This window comes from Callorhinchus milii, unplaced genomic scaffold (assembly GCF_018977255.1).
Source record: "Callorhinchus milii isolate IMCB2004 unplaced genomic scaffold, IMCB_Cmil_1.0 Scaffold1, whole genome shotgun sequence".
NCBI lineage: Eukaryota > Metazoa > Chordata > Chondrichthyes > Chimaeriformes > Callorhinchidae > Callorhinchus > Callorhinchus milii.
The window spans coordinates 73,111,204-73,128,386 of record NW_024704742.1 but is presented as its reverse complement, the minus strand read 5'-3'; the positions used below and the strand labels follow the sequence as shown (position 1 = coordinate 73,128,386).

At 40.5% G+C, this 17,183-nt stretch overlaps 1 protein-coding gene across 1 annotated transcript in view; it reads left to right on the top strand.

Annotated features, from left to right (window-relative positions):
• Positions 1–17,183, top strand: part of manba (mannosidase, beta A, lysosomal) — a 56,231-nt gene that overhangs the window by 33,280 nt on the left and 5,768 nt on the right. The window contains exons 12-15 of the mRNA XM_042338418.1: positions 5,137–5,355; positions 5,870–6,034; positions 10,399–10,543; positions 16,176–16,318. Coding sequence (XP_042194352.1) covers positions 5,137–5,355; positions 5,870–6,034; positions 10,399–10,543; positions 16,176–16,318 — 672 coding nt within the window. The remainder of the gene's footprint in view (positions 1–5,136; positions 5,356–5,869; positions 6,035–10,398; positions 10,544–16,175; positions 16,319–17,183) is intronic.

The following is a 17,183-nucleotide window of genomic DNA, read 5'->3' as shown; positions in this document are numbered from 1 at the left end:
CATGTCTGGGTAAGGGAGGGGAAAATTCAGCAAGAGTTCTTTTCTAATCACAATCCAGAGATGTCTGCTGAAAGATGCAGTATGATGCCTTCTGCAGTCATATAGCCTGTCATTAAGTCTCAGACATAATGGCAAATTAAAAGGTGATTGAGATCCTTGGAGCTGTACCCCAATCAGATAAGAAAAGGAGAGAGAGAGAAAATAGTGAATAGAAAAAAACGACTGCTAGTTTATAAATAAGAGGGATAAATAACAAGGTTGGTTTGTTGATACACTTTGGAATTTAAGTGAAGATTTTTTAGTTGTTTTTTCTGGATAATGGGCTCAGGCATTACATTGATTTATTACAAGTTAAGTTTCCACAGGAATTCTCTGTGACTATATGTGAAGTTTATATTATTATTATTATGCAATGTATATTGTTTGTTTACATGTGCTGAATAATGAATTGCTCTATATGATTGAAGAGTATTTGACACTGAATTGTATTGGCATGATTATAACTCACGTTGGCTTGACTCTGGGGACCATGTTCTTTGAGCCCAGGGAGATGAGATTACATCTGAAGAAATTGCACACTATTTAAAAGTGGTAGAGTGCAAAAGTAGCACTTTGACCATTATAATTATTATTTTTCATTTATACAACACACTACCTTTTGGAATTATGGTAATAAGTATAATTGGCCAAATAAAAATGTCCTAAAAATCAATTCCCACATATTACAAAGTAAGCCATTAACAGTATGTCAGTGGAGTCCTGTAGCTCAGTGGTTAGAGCACTGGCCTTGCAAGCGAGAGACCTGGGTTTGATTCCCAGCAGGGCAAAATCTTGGGCAAGTTTCCTCACTCCACACACCTGATAATAATCCCTCAAGAAAAAAACCCCAATAATAAATTGGTCACTTATACAGTCAATTCATTTTAGAGCATATTCTGTGAAGCGCTTTGAGACATCTAGAAGATGTGAAAAGCGCTATATCAAATGCAAGGATTATTATAGGATTATTTATGTATATGTATACACCACCAATGACTGAGCTTTCAGTCACTATGCCCCTAACATCAGGAACTCCCTGCCTCTATCTGTTTTTAAATCCCGCCTTAAAACCTATCTCTCTAACTGCGCCAATTTCCCCCAACTCCCTTGCTCAGAATCCAAATGCGCCATTGTACAGCTCTCTGAGATATTATTCTGTGTGAAGATTGCAAAATAATACAAATTGTTGTTGTATAACGTAATTTCATATACATGTGAAATAGTCCAAGATAATCAGTTAATTTTAGATACTCTCGTGACCACAGTTGCTAATTCAATATCAGGGTCCTGCTAAGAAAAATATTATTTATAATTCCCAAGTTAGTCTATCAGGGTATGTTTGGATTCATATCATGTGTAATTGCTCTGTAATTTTATATGTGACAAACACTGCATAAACATTGAGCACCTGTTGAGTGGATAGTACAACCACCAGCAATAACTATTATTGTGGAAAGGCAAGTAAGGTGTTGTTTTGCAAAGTTAACTATATGAGCACATATCGGAAATAACTAGAACCAGAAGGTTTCAGTATGAATTAGTGCATTGCACGTTAGTCAGATAAGGCATTGGATTAACACAACATACTTTGTGTTGATTTGAGATGTATACAAATTTTATTTTATAATGTACAGTACTTAGTTGTTTTGATTCACTTTCTTGAGCGTTGTGAAATGTTACAAAAATAGTCTCAGATCCTGTTTCAGCCATGAGGCAAAGAAAAGAGCTAAAAAGGAAAACCTGTGATGCAAATGCCATTTGTGCTTTGGATGGTCACTTGAAATAGATGAGTACAGTGATTTTATAAATAGAAATTTGTAAGGGTCTGAATCTTCAGATAAACCTGCTAACAACTTAGAGCAGTATATTTAAGACAGTCGATGCAAAATACTTTTTAAGAGCAAGATTGTTTGAATAAGGGATGTGAAAGAAATGTTTTAAGTTACTGAAAGGACATGACAGTGCAAATGGAAAAACAATTTCCTTCAGTTGGGGAAATCAGTGACAAGGGAGCAAAGTCTCAGGATAATTGGCAGAAAAATAGGGTAGAAGTTAAACATTTCTTCTCTCATATGGTTACTATGATGTAGAATGTATTACTACAAATGGTCATTGTGGCTGGATCAACAGAATCATTCAAAAGAGAAGTGGATTAGCAGCTGAACAATAAAACCATTAAGGTATATGGGTGCTGAGCTGGAATCTAAAAAACAGGTATCAGTGTCAATGTTTTTTGTGTAAATCAACTTTATCTAGTTCTCGTACAATATATAGGAATTCAATCTTTGTAAATAAATCTATATCATTCTTGATCACATCATTGTTGCTGTTGACTAAATATCTGTAGAGCAAGCAACTGATAACAATTCCCACCACAAAATCTTAGTGAGAAAGAGCAATGCTGCGTTATTGGAAGTGCTGCTCTTCAGATAAGACATTAAACTGAGGTCCTGTGTGCCTATTCACGTGGATGTTAAAGGAAATTGCTCCCGTATCCTGACAAACAGTCCCCCAAATTAAAATTGGTCATTCACTTCACAGATGTTTGTGGTCATTGTGTTTGCCTACAAAATATACAATCACCACACTTTACAGACATCCTCCTGATGTGAAAGTGCGATATCAAATGTAAGGATTATTTTTATTATTATACACTTTTTCTGTCACCATTTATATCAGAAAAATAATAAACTAAGGAATTCAGAAAATAATTTGTATATTTCAGTAATATCGCAAAGCATAATTGCTAAGCTAGTTTGTAGTCTTTCATTGAAATATTAAATTTCCTGCCGGTGTCTTAACTAATTGCACTCAATTTGCTCACTGGTTTCAGTGGAGAGAGGGGTTTTTCAATGACCGAAGGCTAAGTGGAGTGTACTCCTATGAAAGTATTTTGTCTCGTAAAAGAAGCTGGACAAGTTTCAAACACAGTAGTTCCTTTGACCTCTGCTTTCAGCAGAATGGGCTTGATAATCTCGGGAAAGTTTTCTGGAGTATCGGCTTTCCTCCCAAGCTGATTTTTCTAAGTGATACAGAGATGGGGAAAAAATGGGATTGAAGATGGAAAGATAAGTTTAACAATTTTTGATCAAATATGATACAAACATTGGCTCCAGTCCTGTTATTAGCAATAATATAAATTGTAATGTCAGATTGATGTTGTGGACATTCTGCTTAGTTGCTTTTTGAAATGTTAAATTCTCTTGCAGAAATTTTCTGTGGCTACCATTTTCCTTGGGCGATTAGCTAAATTGGGTGATCCCATAATAATACAAGTTGTACATTGTATGCACGTTTACTGCTGTAACTATTCACACTTGCTGTTTGTTTGGTCAGATTTTGAGAAGTTGCCCTTTATTGATCTGTGTAAAACTGCTGCCTAATATAATTTGTACCTTGTGGGTACTACTAGGAAAATCTGATGTTGTCAGCAAATGAGGATTTAACTCGGTAATTTTTAGAACTGGATTGCCAAAAGAAGACCATGATACATACTATGGTGACACTTATATGAATGATTGCTGGGACATCAACTTGCACTTGTATAGCATCCTTCATATAGGAGAAAGTCTCAAAATACTTTGCAGAGGTGAAGTGAAAGACTGTACAGGGTTTGTGCAAGGTGGCAGAAGGCACAATCAAAGAGAGAAACTTTTAGACAATTTTAGCAAAGCCGAGGCGAGGGAAGCAACAAAGTGGCGTTCCAGAGAGCGGGGGCAAAGTAGCTGAAGATAGCCTATTGTGGGATGAAAGGGACAGGACATGAAAGCAAGCCTGAGTTGGTGGAGTAAGAAGAGTGGACAGTGAAATAGTACTGTAGGAGATCATAGAGATAGGGTAAGGCAAGGCAATGGAGGCATCTGAAGGTAAAATCAAGAATCTTAAAGTTGTTCTACTGGGGAATAGGGAGACATTGGAGCCTGGTGAGGACAGGCTAAAGACCTTTCTTTTCGACTGCGCCTTTGGTCACCTTCTTCTCCCTCCCCCTGGCTCGGCCCCGGGATCTGCTATTGTGAAGCTCTCTGAGAAGCGTGGAGGGTGCTATATAAATCCAAGTTGTTGTTGTTCATTGGCCCTCGGTGCCTGGTGTGTGATAGAATGCGGGTTGCGGGGTTCTGGAAAACCTGAAGCTTCTGGAGGGTAGAGCTGTAGAATAGGATGTCGGAGAGATTTGCCTCAACTCAGCCCCAAGGTGACCTCACTTACCTGGGAGGTGAAAATATGTTCCAATATCTTTGAGAGGAAGGGCAGGTTGGAGATGGCATGATAGATGGAGAATTTGAAGAGTCAAGTGTGGTTCATGGCAGCACAAATTTATTTTTTAAAAGTAGTTTTATATTTTAATGTAATTTTCAGTCTAAATCTCCCCTTTCAGCTTTATTAGATTTATGTAATGAAGCTATTGCACGCTGTTTAATTTCAATACTAACTACTGTTTGTGATTCACAGAGAGGTAAACAGCTAAGTTAATGAGATTGCTAACTAATATTCCTAACTTTTAATAACACAAAAAACAGAGAGAGATACTCTAGTACAATTGTTTTTGAATGGTGTTATCTTGTATATAACCTTCCACTCAAACATCCCTGATTTTGCAGTGACGATTGTGGCATATATTTTTGTTCATTTTTATTTTGGTAGCCACCGGCTTTGGAATAAAATGAGAATGAGGTTACATTACCAGAGAATGAAATATTTTCCAGTACGATACATCTCAAAAGATCTGAGACCCTTTCTGAGATGTTTTTATTTTTAGTTTTATGTAGGAAAATACCATTCAAAGAATTAAAACCATTGGAGGGTAGAACGCTTTTTCAAACTTTTTCAAAGAAAGCTTTTTTAGAACTGGCTTCCAACTTTGTTTTACTGAATCTACTGGGAATAAATAATAACGGAACAGATGGAACATTTGGTGACCAGCTCTCTCAGAGTGGGCAATATAGATTTGTGCATCAGATATTTCTTTGGTTATCAAGAACTGGCAACTGTTCGTAAAATTATAAAAAGACCTTATAGGCAATTTAGCTGTAATCACTATTCTTATTGTTGCTAATACAGGAGTAACTCAGTTAACTTCTTTTTTTATTCTGTTCCAAGGAGGATAAGAGTCATCCTTATATTACCTCAAGTCCCACTAATGGTGATGAATCTATTCTGGAGAATTGGGTTGCTCGTAACCCCTATGATACCCAGTATGGTGACTCCCATTATTATAATTATTATAGCGATTGCTGGGACTGGACGCAATTCCCAAAGACTAGATTTGCTTCTGAATATGGCTTCCAGTCTTGGCCATCTTTTTCAACTTTAGAAAAGGTACGTAATGATGTAGCGCAGGCTTTTGAACCAGAATTAAGCAAATGTTTGAAAAGGGAAAATATAAAATATGGGGTAGCGCAGGAGAGTGGGAATAAATGGATAGTTCTTTCATTTGGTACAGATACAATGAGCTAAATGGCCTCCTCTGCTGTATGTTTCTAAGCTATCTGACCAATATTTTTATTTCAATAAAACATGAGACTTGAAATTATTCTTTGGAATTCACAAGCAAGTAAGCAACTTGGAAAATCATGGCACGCAAATTCTAAATGATCTTAATTTTATTATAATATTTAATATATAATTTTAAATACATCGAATAATTAAATTCATCTCTTGTTAAATTAGTGATGGCCTGATACTATATAACCTATTTATAATGTTGCTGCTCTTTTCCTGAGTCTAAGATAGTCAATTGAGTTTAAATGATAGAACGTTTTAGAGGAATGCTGCTCGTTTTCTATATTGCTTGTAATATGAGACATTTTGTCTTTTTTTTCTGATTAACAAGGTTTCTTCACCTGAGGACTGGTTTTACAATAGCTCCTTTATGGATCATCGACAGCACCATAACGATGGCAATGATGAGATGCTGAACCAAGCTCAGATCCACTTTAACCTGCCTCAGGCAAATGATCCGCTACAGAAGTTCAAAGATATACTTTATCTCACTCAGGTAATTGTCTCCAAAGTTACAATGTCACAATTCAACTGCTAATGGATTAAGAACATAAAAATATCCCTGCGGGTAGGGAGGTTGGATTTCCAGAAAATACTGTGGTTAAATTATTGAGGTTCAGCACTATTTCAGAAAAGCTTGGCACTTCCTAGAAGTTGATTCAGGATTGCCCCTATTTGTGAAACATATGTTGAAGACGAGAAATGAAGTAATCAGGAATTGTTGACATAAGTAGAAAATCAATATTCCAGATACGTGCAGTTCTACAGAGAAATGGAGAAAGGAATAGAATTATGTATTTGATTCCCAAGGTTTTCTGTCGATTTGAACTACTTAGAGTTGGCAGTGAACGCTGTCTATTCTTAGTCGAGCTAACGGATGAATGGTTAAGAACATAAGAACATAGGAATTTGCTGACGAAAGAAGACCAAGGTCCATCTAGTTCGCCTTCCATCATCCTGGCAGTCTCTTGACATCTCTTGTCCCAAACTGTATATTGTATCCTGAGATATTATTTTCTAGCAGAAATCTATCTAATATGTTGTTGAAACACTTTCTAGGGAGCCTGTTCGATAAGTTTATTACTCTCTCACTGAAGTAGTGTTTCTGTAGGTTTGTTCTGAATTTATCCCCCTTCAATCGCAGGTTGTGTCCTCTGGTTCTAATGTTCAGTACAAGATAAAACAGCTTCTCATGGTCTACATTATATAGACCATTCAGAATCTTAAACAGCATAATCATATTGCCCATCAATCTTCTCTTCAACAACAACAACATTCCATTTATAGAGCGCCTTTCACGTCGGGAGGACGTCCCAAGGCGCTGTACAGTTGGGTCAGGACCCGAGCAGGGGGGGAAATGGTCAGGGTGAGGGGAGGGAAGGGAGGGAGCGCGGAGGGGGTAGAGAGTCGAGAGGGGAGCTGAAGGCACAGTCAAAGAGAAAGGTCTTGAGACCGGCCTTGAAGGAGGAAAGGGAGGAGGCGGCGAAGGCACTGGGGGATAGAGTTCCAGAGCCTCGGGGCTGAGAGGCTGAAGGCCCGGCCACCGATGGTAGGGCGGTTGGGGCGGGGGATGTGGAGCAGACCGGAGCCAGAGGAACGGAGGGTACGGGCAGGTAGGTAGGGGGATAGAAGGTCGGAGAGGTAGGAGGGAGCGAGGCCATGAATGGCCTTGTAGGTGAGGATGAGGATCTTGAATTCGATCCTCTGGGGGATGGGGAGCCAGTGGAGGCGAGCGAGGGTGGGAGTGATGTGGTCTCGGTGCCTGGTGCGGGACAGTACACGAGCTGCAGAGTTCTGAATGACCTGCAGTGTGGAGGGAGGTGCCGGGAAGGCCGGCGAGGAGAGAGTTCCCATAGTCCAGCCTTGAGGTGATAAAGGCGTGGACCAGTGTTTCAGCCGCGTGAGGGGTGAGGTAGTGCCGTAGTCTGGCGATGTTCCGGAGGTGATGGAAGGCGGTGCCAGTTGTGGCGCGGATATGAGGAAGAAAGGACAGCTCAGGGTCGAACAGAACCCCGAGGTTCCTGATGGCTTTGAGAGGTGGAGAGTGCAGCCTTGGATGCTGATGCTGTCAGCGCCTGAGGTGCGGAGGCGCTGACGTGAGCCAATCAGGAGGGCCTCAGTTTTACGCACGTTGAGCTGAAGAAAGTTGTCTCTCGTCCAGGACTCGATGTCAGACAGGCAGTCTGTCAGGACATCGGTGGTCGTGGAGTTGAGGGTAGAGGAGGAAAGGTAGCGTTGGGTGTCATCCGCATACATTCTCTTCTCCATGTGAACATGCCCAGTTTATGTAATCGCTCCTCGTAATCCAATCTCTCTATTACCTCAGTCGTTTTTGTTGCCTTTCTCTGTATCTCTCAACCACTGCAATATCCTTTTTATATTGCAGTGAACAGAATTGCAGGCAGTATTCCATGTGCGGTCAGATCAGTGATTTATAAAGTGGCAGGATTACCCCACTATTTCAATGTCCTTCCAACATGAAAGGCACTATACAAATGTAGTGTTGTTGTGTTAATACAACCCAGTTTTACTCACTCTTTGCTTTACTCACCGCTACTGAGCACTGTTGCGATAGCTTCAATTTATTGTCAGTCAGGACCCCCAAGTCCTTTTCTTTTTACGTACAGACTATTTTCTTACCATTTAAATAATAGTCCCTTCCTGGATTTTTTGTCCCCATGTGAAGCATTTGCATTTCTCTGCAATAAATTACATCTGCCATCGATCTGCCTAATTCCCAAATATGTTCAAGTCCTCCTGTAACCTATCCTGTTCATCTTTGCACTCTACCATCTTCATTAGCTTTGTGTCATCTACAAATTTAGCCACTGTGCTTGTGACTTCTGGCTCCAGATCATTTATGATGATGTTAAATAAAAGAGGTTCCAACACAGACCCATGTAGAACTTCTGATGACATTCCCTGTACCACCACCTTCTGGGTCTATCTGTCAGCCAATGACATATCCATTGTAAGATACTTTCTCTGATTCCCACTATCTTTGTTTTCAGTACCAGCCTTTCATGAGAAACAGTATCAAAGGCCTTACTGAAATCCAGATATACAACATCCACTGTCTTATCAACCTCTTTGTCAAAGAAAACCACTAAATTAGTTTGGAAGCATTTCCTCTTCATAAACCCACATTGGCTGTCTTTTATCATTTTATTACTGTCCAGATGCTCCATTATCTTATATTTAGTAAGAGTCTCCATAATTTTACCCACAATATAATAATAATAATCCTTGCATTTTATATAGCGCCTAATCACGTCTTCGAAACGCACTTCACAGAATATGCTGTAAAGTTTAGTGATTGTAAATTTGCGAGCAAAACGCGGCAGCCCACAAACAGTCATGGATTGAGTGACCAATTACTATTTTTTTGAAGGAATTATTACCCCTGAAAAAGCGATCCGCCAATCGACTAACAACCTGGTTCCTACATATTTCTAGGTAAACAGTGGTGTGGAGTAAGGAAACTTGCCCAACATTTTGCCCTGGCCGGGAATCGAAGCCAGGTTTCTCGCTTGAGAGGCGAGTGCTCTAACCACTGAGCTATAAGACTCCTTAGTTTGACAATGGATGTCAAATTCACTGGTCTGTAGTTTCCTGGGTCACTCCTGCTGCCTTTTTTAAAAATAGGAGTAACATCTGCTTTTCTCTAGTCCCCAGGCAGCCCTGCAGTATCCAGTGATTTCTGAAAGATTTGGGCCAGAGTTCTTGTAATTTCCTCCCTTAGTTCCTTAAGGATCCTCAGATGCAATTTATCCTGCCCTTGGGATTTGTTTACCTTATGTTTGCCGAGTTATTCGGCATCCATGCTGCTGGTGATATGTATAGTGTCACAACTTGCCTCTGCAACACCATTGAGTTCTCTTTCCAGATCCAATAAATTTCCTGTCTCCTTCTCACTAAAAACTGAGGCAAAAAACCTATTGAATACTTCTGCAGCTTGCATAGCATCATTTGTCATATCCTCACCTGATCCCACCTTCAACGGCCCTATTCCATTCTTGTTTTTCTTTTTCTCTTAATGTAATTGAAAAACTGCTGAAATAGGATTGAAAGTAGTCATAGATAGTTTACAAACCAAACTACTCCATCCTGACTGAAGGGAAAGAAATGAAGATGCAAATTGCTTTGTCTAGACCTAAAAAAAAATCTTTAAAAATGATGAAAATACTACAACAATTTAAGGGAGAGTAGAAAATACAGTATATATTTATTTTGTTTAGAGACATCAATATTTGACAAATAATAAACGCACATAAAGAGATGCGGTTTTTGTTTTCATTATATCCTCTACTCTGTAAAACAGTGGGACAGGGGGAACAGACAAAGAGAATGTTACATGGCTGCCCTCAATGCATTCTCTCATTGGCAAACAGGAGGTTGTGCTTTAGCAGAGCCACATTGATGCTACCTGTATTTTCTCCATTGTGAGATCTACTATCTCAGTTAGATTGGATGAAACTCAGTCAGTGAGAGCAGGTGAGCACAGAGATGTTAGGTGGAGCTCATATGTGAACCAAGAGTGGTTCTTTATTTAGCTGTAGCTGGTGAATTGTTTCGCTGGAATCTTTGCTTTGAGAAGTTGAAGCAAGTATTTTTATTTAAATGTGGAAGAAATTTTGTGCATCAAGGGAGAAATACTCATGTTATTTTATTGAAGTAGCTAAAGTGTGGAAGTAGTAAATAATTGTGGTGCAATATATAGGATACACTGTGTAGATAAAATGACTGCAGTACAGCTTTAATTTACGTAATTGTAGAGCCGGAATTGTTTTTAAATAACAATGTTGATGTGATGTGCAAAAGTTACAATAAGTGCCGCTTGTGTTACATTTTTATCAACAGGTGATGCAAGCGCAATGCATAAAAATACAAACTGAATTCTACCGTCGTAGTCAAAGTGAGATTGTTAATGGGCAAGGTCGCACAATGGGGGCATTATACTGGCAGCTTAATGATATCTGGCAGGCTCCCTCCTGGGCTTCCATTGGTAAGCATAAAGAAAAGCATGCCTTTGTCTGTCTTATCTTTTCTAGCAACTGAAAACCCTTTCTACACAAAAACCCCGAATTCTTGAACAAAAATTGATAATATTGCCTCACCCACACTGTATAGCAATGTTCTGTAAAGAATTTGCCAGACGAAAGAAGACCGAGGTCCATCCAGTTCCCCTTCCGCCATCCTGGCATTCGCATGCACATGTCATGTCCCAAACTATATACTGTATCCCAAGATATTATTTCCTAACAGAAATCTATCTAATTTGTTCTTGAATTAATCGTCACTTTCTGCTTTCACCGTCTCCCAAGGAAGCCTGTTCCATACATTTACTACTCGCTCACTGAAGTACTGTTTCATAGAATTCCAGGCAGGGCGAAACCTTGGGCAAGTTTCCTTACTCCACACAGAGCCTAATAATAATCCCTCCAAAACCAAAAACAATAATAAATTGGTCATTTTCAATCTACGACTGTTTGTGGGACATTGCTGTGCGCAATTGGCTGCCGCGTTCGCTCACAAATATACAGTCAATTCACTTTACAGTGTGTTCTGTGAAGCGCTTTGGGACGTCCTCCCGATATGAAAAGCGCTATATCAAATGCAAGGATTATTATTATTATATAATCGTAGAATCATCGAATATTGCAGCATAGAAGGAGGCAATTCGGCCCATCGTGCCTGTGCTGGCTCTTTGGAAAAACTACCTAATCAGCTCCACTCCCCTGCTCTTTCCCCATACCCCTACAAGTTTTTCCTTTTCAAGTATCTATCTAATTCCCTTTTGAAAGGTGTTATTGAATCTGTTTCCACCATCCTTTCAAGCAGTGCATTCCAGACCGTAACAACTGTGTAAAAAAAATCCTCATCTCCCCTCTGGTTCTTTTGCCAATTATCTTAAGTCTTATGTGCCCTGGTTACTGACCCACTGGCGAGTGGAAACAGTTTCTCTCTGTCTACTCTTATCAAACCCCTCATAATTTTGAACACAACAATTAAATCTCCCCTTAACCTTCTCTGCTCTAAGGAGAACAATCCCAGCTTTGTTCCCCAGTTCACAATCCCCAGATTTGTTCTGAATTACCCCCTTCAATTGCAGGCTGTGTCCACTGGTTCTACTGTTCAGTACAATATAAAACAGCTTATCATGGGCTACATTATCTAGTCCCTTTAGAATCTTAAAGACTTTAAAAAAAAGTCTTTGGAAAACTTTTTTGTGTTACAATTTAAACACCGATAGCTCAGAATTGAAAGGAACAATAATGAAGATTGTTTTGAAGCATGGTGATGAGGTAGACAGTACTGGAAATTGGAACATGGGTACAAATTTTGTGAAACTGCTGTGCTTGGGGAGTTTTTAAATTACTAATTCAATCTAAAAGAAGCAGGTCGGAGTTGCCTAAGTTTCTTTTGTGATGTTATTTTACACAAGCAGACAGAGCACAACATTAGAATTACAGATGTTTGTGTTTTGGGGAGCAAATGAGGACACAAATTAGCTCCCTTTTCTTGAAGCAATTTAATTTGTTTTTAATTAAACTAATTTCTCAGAATAAATTATTAAAATGTAAAGGAAACTTATTTTAATTTCAATAACTCACAAATAACATACCTAAAGAGAAAACTGAAGTAAAGATGTTATCCTATGTGTAGGGCCCTACATAAATGCAAGTTGTTGTTGTAAGTCCCCTGAAAAATATGCTGTTTTTACATGAACAAATGTGTCCCATCCAGGCACATTTGATTATTTTGTGTGTTTATTTGTTTCAAGTTTTGTCTTAAGTTTTTAAATAAAATTGTATTACTTTACTACCAATACTTAGCTCCCACAATCCTAGTGCCAAGTAACATGTTCCTTAACCGGTTGTAATGATGAGACATGGGTATTGAATCGCGGTAAATGACATTGAAGCATGCGCACTTCCTGGCCGCATTTGAATCGTGGGATATGTAGTTTTGATCCATCGACACATGCGCAGAAGAACTTGATTTCCTGAGATTCAATGCATCGTGACCCATCACCACGTTGGAGTCGTATAGAATCATTAAAGCTGTCATTAAAGCCTTCAGTGACCTGTGAATCTATACTCTGAGATCCTTCTGTTCTTTTACCCCTTTAAGATTTGCACGCCTTAAGTTATAGATTCTTCCTACGATTTCCTCCTGAAATGAACTACCTCACACTTTTTTTCATTGAACTCCACGTGCCCCTTGTCTGCCCATTCATCTTTCCTAATAATATCTACCTGTATTTTATTTTGATTTTTCTCAATATTTGCTGTTTACGAGGGACAAACAGAAGGCTGGAGCCAGTTGGGCGGAGACAGTGTGCAGTGGAGTGGGGGTTAAGCAGGTCAAATAGATAGAGAGGTGCAAGGGCATGAAGGGATTTGAAAATGAGTGAGAGGATCTTGAAATCGATCTGTTTGGTGAATGGGAGCCAGTGGAACCTGGCAAGAACTGCTGTGATGCGGGTACGGAGTGTTGTACATGTGAGTATCCAGGCGGCAGAGTTTTGAATTAATTGAAGTGACGAAGGGATGGATGAGGGTTTAATGTGCATTGATTGTGAGGTACAGATGGAGGCAGTCAATGTGGCGGAGGTGGAAAAATGTGGTCCTGGTCAGGGAACAGATGTGGGGTAGAAAGGAAAGCTGGGGATTGAACCTGACGCCTAATTTTCACACATGTTCAGTTAGTCTGAATGAGAGCCCGGGGAGGTTGAAGAATTCGGATCTGAAGGAGAGACGACGTTGATGGGAGCCAAAGAGTATGGCTTCTGTCTTGCCGACATTCAGCTGCAGGAAATTTGTGCTCATCCAGGGCTTGATGTTAAACAAGCTGACAGGACATCAGTGGACTGGGAGTCACAGCTGGAGGAGAAGTAGATTTGTGTGTCATCCGCATATATGTAGAAGTTAACCTGTGTCTGCGGATGACATTACTGAGAGGGAGCACGTAGATGAGGAAAACCAGGAGTGCAAAGATGGAGCCCTGGGATACCCCGCAGGTGACCAGGCAGGGGCGGGAGGAAAAACCATTGGCTGAGATGAAGAGCTGGCAGTTGGTTAAGTAGGATCTGAACCATGTGAATGTGGTCCCACTAAGGTGGATGAGGGAGGAGAGGTGGTGAAGCAGAATGGCGTGGTTGACTGTGTTAAACACAGCTGAGAGATCCAGGAGGATGAGGAGGCAGAGGGAGCCCTGGCCACTGAGAGAGAGGATGTTGTTTGTTACTTTGACGAGCACTGTCTCTGTGCTGTGGGCTGGGCAGAAACTGGACTGGAGGGGCTCGAGGAAGAGTGAAGGGTGAGGTGTGAGTGAAGTCGATTTGCAACAACGCCTTCCAAGGCTTTTTCCAGGAATGGCAGGTTTGAGATGGGACGGCAGTGCACAAGGTTGAAGGTTTTTTAAGGTTGAGAGTAGATTTTTTAAGATCGGGAGTGATGACAGTTGTTTTAAGGAGGAGTGGACACTGAGCCAGCAGAGGAGGGGGAGTTGAGCGACCAGCAGTTGGGTGGGATAGGTGTCGAGGCAGCAGGTGGTGAGTTCCATCCAGATGATGGAGGATGAAAGACGAGAGGAGCGATGGGTGCAAAGGAGTGTAGGTTGGGGCCCTTGGTAGGAGCCGTGGAGGAGGAGTGGGTGATGGAGAGGGATTGGTGGGGGACATGGGGTAGAAGGAGGAGGTGACCAAGCGTATGTTATCTATCTTGGAGATAAAGAAATGAAAGACCTCTTCGCACTTGGCATTAGATGTTAGGATTGAGGGTGCGCGGAAGAGGTGGTGCGTGGTGGAGAATAGGATTTTGGAGTTGTTTTTGACCTCCAGAATTACCTGTGAGTAGAATGCAGTTTTAGCTTCCGAAGGGGAGTGGCGGTAGTTGTGAAGGTGGTCGAGCCACAACTGGCGGTGAACCGCGAGGCCAATTTTGTGCCATTTGAGCTTGAGCATCCGCGTTTGGGATATAAGAAAATGGAGATAGCTGTTGTACCGGGGGAGCAGGTAGATTTGGAGATGGTTCTTGTTTCAGGGGGACAAGAGAGTTAAAGGTGGAGGAGAGGCGATTGTTTAGCAGCTTGATGGTTGCATCAGGATTCACTGCGGGTGGAAGGTCAGAGGGAGAGAAGATCCATGGTTGAAAGGGCGTTTGTGAGGTTCTCAGGCGGAAGCTTTCTTCATGGGCCGAAAAAGATAGTGGAGGGCTTGGGGGAGGATGATCCCATATCTGATCTTGACGCAACTAGGTAATTCACCTATATGGTACTTAATAAATTTCTAAATTGAAATCATATTTTTAAACCCTCTATCTTTAATAGCGCACTGAAAAGATGAATGGATTTTATTTTTTAACACAGAAACTGGTTTCTTCATTGAAATAAAATAAGAATTAATTTCCAAAAGTAGTTATCTCAGTAGAATAGTGTGCACGATTAACTTACTAACACAATAAGTAATAAAGCCTTTGTTTGGATATAATTAATTGTTGGTAAAAATGTAAATGTAACCAGAAGGTTTTCCAGTGCAGTAGTTGATGTTTTGATGAGATCGAACAGATGGGTGAATCTTATAATTTATAATTGAAGATCTGTCCCAAGATACCTTTCTAGGGCAAAGTTATTATGTTGAATAGAATTGTTTATTTCTGATGGTTTGGGAATCATTTACTCTTTATTAAATATTTAAAAGGCAATCAGAAATACCTCACTGGGGGACATAGTTTGATTTATGTGTTGAGTAATCAATAGAAGACAGTGCTGAACTGCAGTTAGTATTATTTAACCTTCTCTAGCCTTGGACTGTACATCATATTGATGATGCTGACACTTTTGCCGAGAGGCTAATTTTTACTTGACATTGATCTATGCACTCAGGGCAGCGTGACATCTAGTATTTGGTCTAACTAGTGAGCTGAAACCTGAAAAACTGAAGCAGATTGTTGCATCAGTGATTGTGCAAGGACAGATTACCAATAAAACAATTCTGTTGCCGTGCACTTTGTGATGTGCTGATAGACTTGAGAAATTCGTTTTGAGGTACTGCTGCCTCAATATTAAGTTTTGAAATTATGAAGTTGGGGGGAGAGGGAAGGTGTCGTCCTTCGAATGCAATGTTAAACCGAGGATTTGTTTGCTTATTCAGGTGGATGAAAGATCTCATGGCACAATTTGAGAAGAGTATTTCTTCTGATGTCATCAATCCCCCACATAAAACTGGTCATTCATTTCATGTTTGTGGAACATTGCTGTGTGCAGATTTGCTGCCACATTCACCCACAAATATGGAGTCACTACACTCTATAGTAATTCCTGTGAAGGGATTTGAGACCTCTCAATAACGTGATAAGGGAAATGCAAGGATTTTTATTCTGCTTGCCTCCATAAGTCACTACACTTAAAAATAACTTGGAAATAACTTGTGAAGCGGTTGAGATATTTCAATGTGGTGAGGTATTATGCCAAATGTATTTCTTACTCAAGATGGAAGGTAAAGTTAGATTTTTTTATTTGTTTCGATAATCGTATTTTAATTGCATAAATGTATGTACATTTTTTTATTATTCCTTGAGACTGGTAAACTTGTTAAAGAAGTTTAGAATTTTCTGCTGCTTTTCTTTTCCCAGAATATGGTGGCAAGTGGAAGATGTTACATTACTTTGCACAGAATTTCTTTGCTCCAGTTTTGCCAGTAGCTTTTGAAAACAGTGGGACAATATTAGTCTACGGGATATCGGATTTGCATGTAGACCTTCAACTTATGCTTCAGGTAAATATTGGTACGATTGCTTCATTAATGACTTGTGTATCTTCACCCATGCCAAACTTCAATCCTCATTAGGCTCCGATGGCTCCGTTTCTGAAAAGATCGATTTCAATAATAGTAATCCTTGCAATTGACATTGTCGACACATCTCAAAGCAAGATGTACTGTAAAGTGGTTTGACAGTGTATTTTTTGGGTGGAATGCGGCAGCCAGCTGCGCACAGCAATGTCCCACAAACAGCCATGGAGTGAGTGACCAATTTTATTTGGGGGATTTGTTGGCCAGGATACCAGGAGAAACTTGAGGGTCTTGAGACATGGACTGTGGGATGGAGTTCCAAAAGATGGGGGCGGAGAGACTGAAGGGTCAACCACTGTTGGTGGGGGACGTGGAACAGACTGCTGACCAGAGGGAGGTTGATATGGAGTTAGCAGGTCACAGAGGTAGGATGGAGCAAGGCCATGGAGTGCAGTTGAGGTTCAAACAAGATGCCAAGGTTCCTGAGTGACTCAGTGAGGTGACGTGTGCATCCATGGAAGATTGATGCTGTCAGCACCTGAGGTGTGAAGGCGCCAATGGGAAATAATCAGGAGAGCCCCGGTCTTGTTGACTTTCAACTGTAGAAGGTTAGCTCTCATCCAGGACTTGATTTTTGACAGACATTCTGTCAGGGCAGCAGTGGGCTTGGAATCGAGGTTGGAGGCAGAAAGCTAGAGTTGGGTGTCATCCGCATACATGTGAAAGTTGACCCCATGTCTGCAGATGATGTCACCAAGAGAGAGCATATAAATAATGAAGAGGAGGGGACCAAAGACAGAGCTCTGAGGAATATTGCACAAGACGGTATGGAGGAGAAGTCGTTCATGGA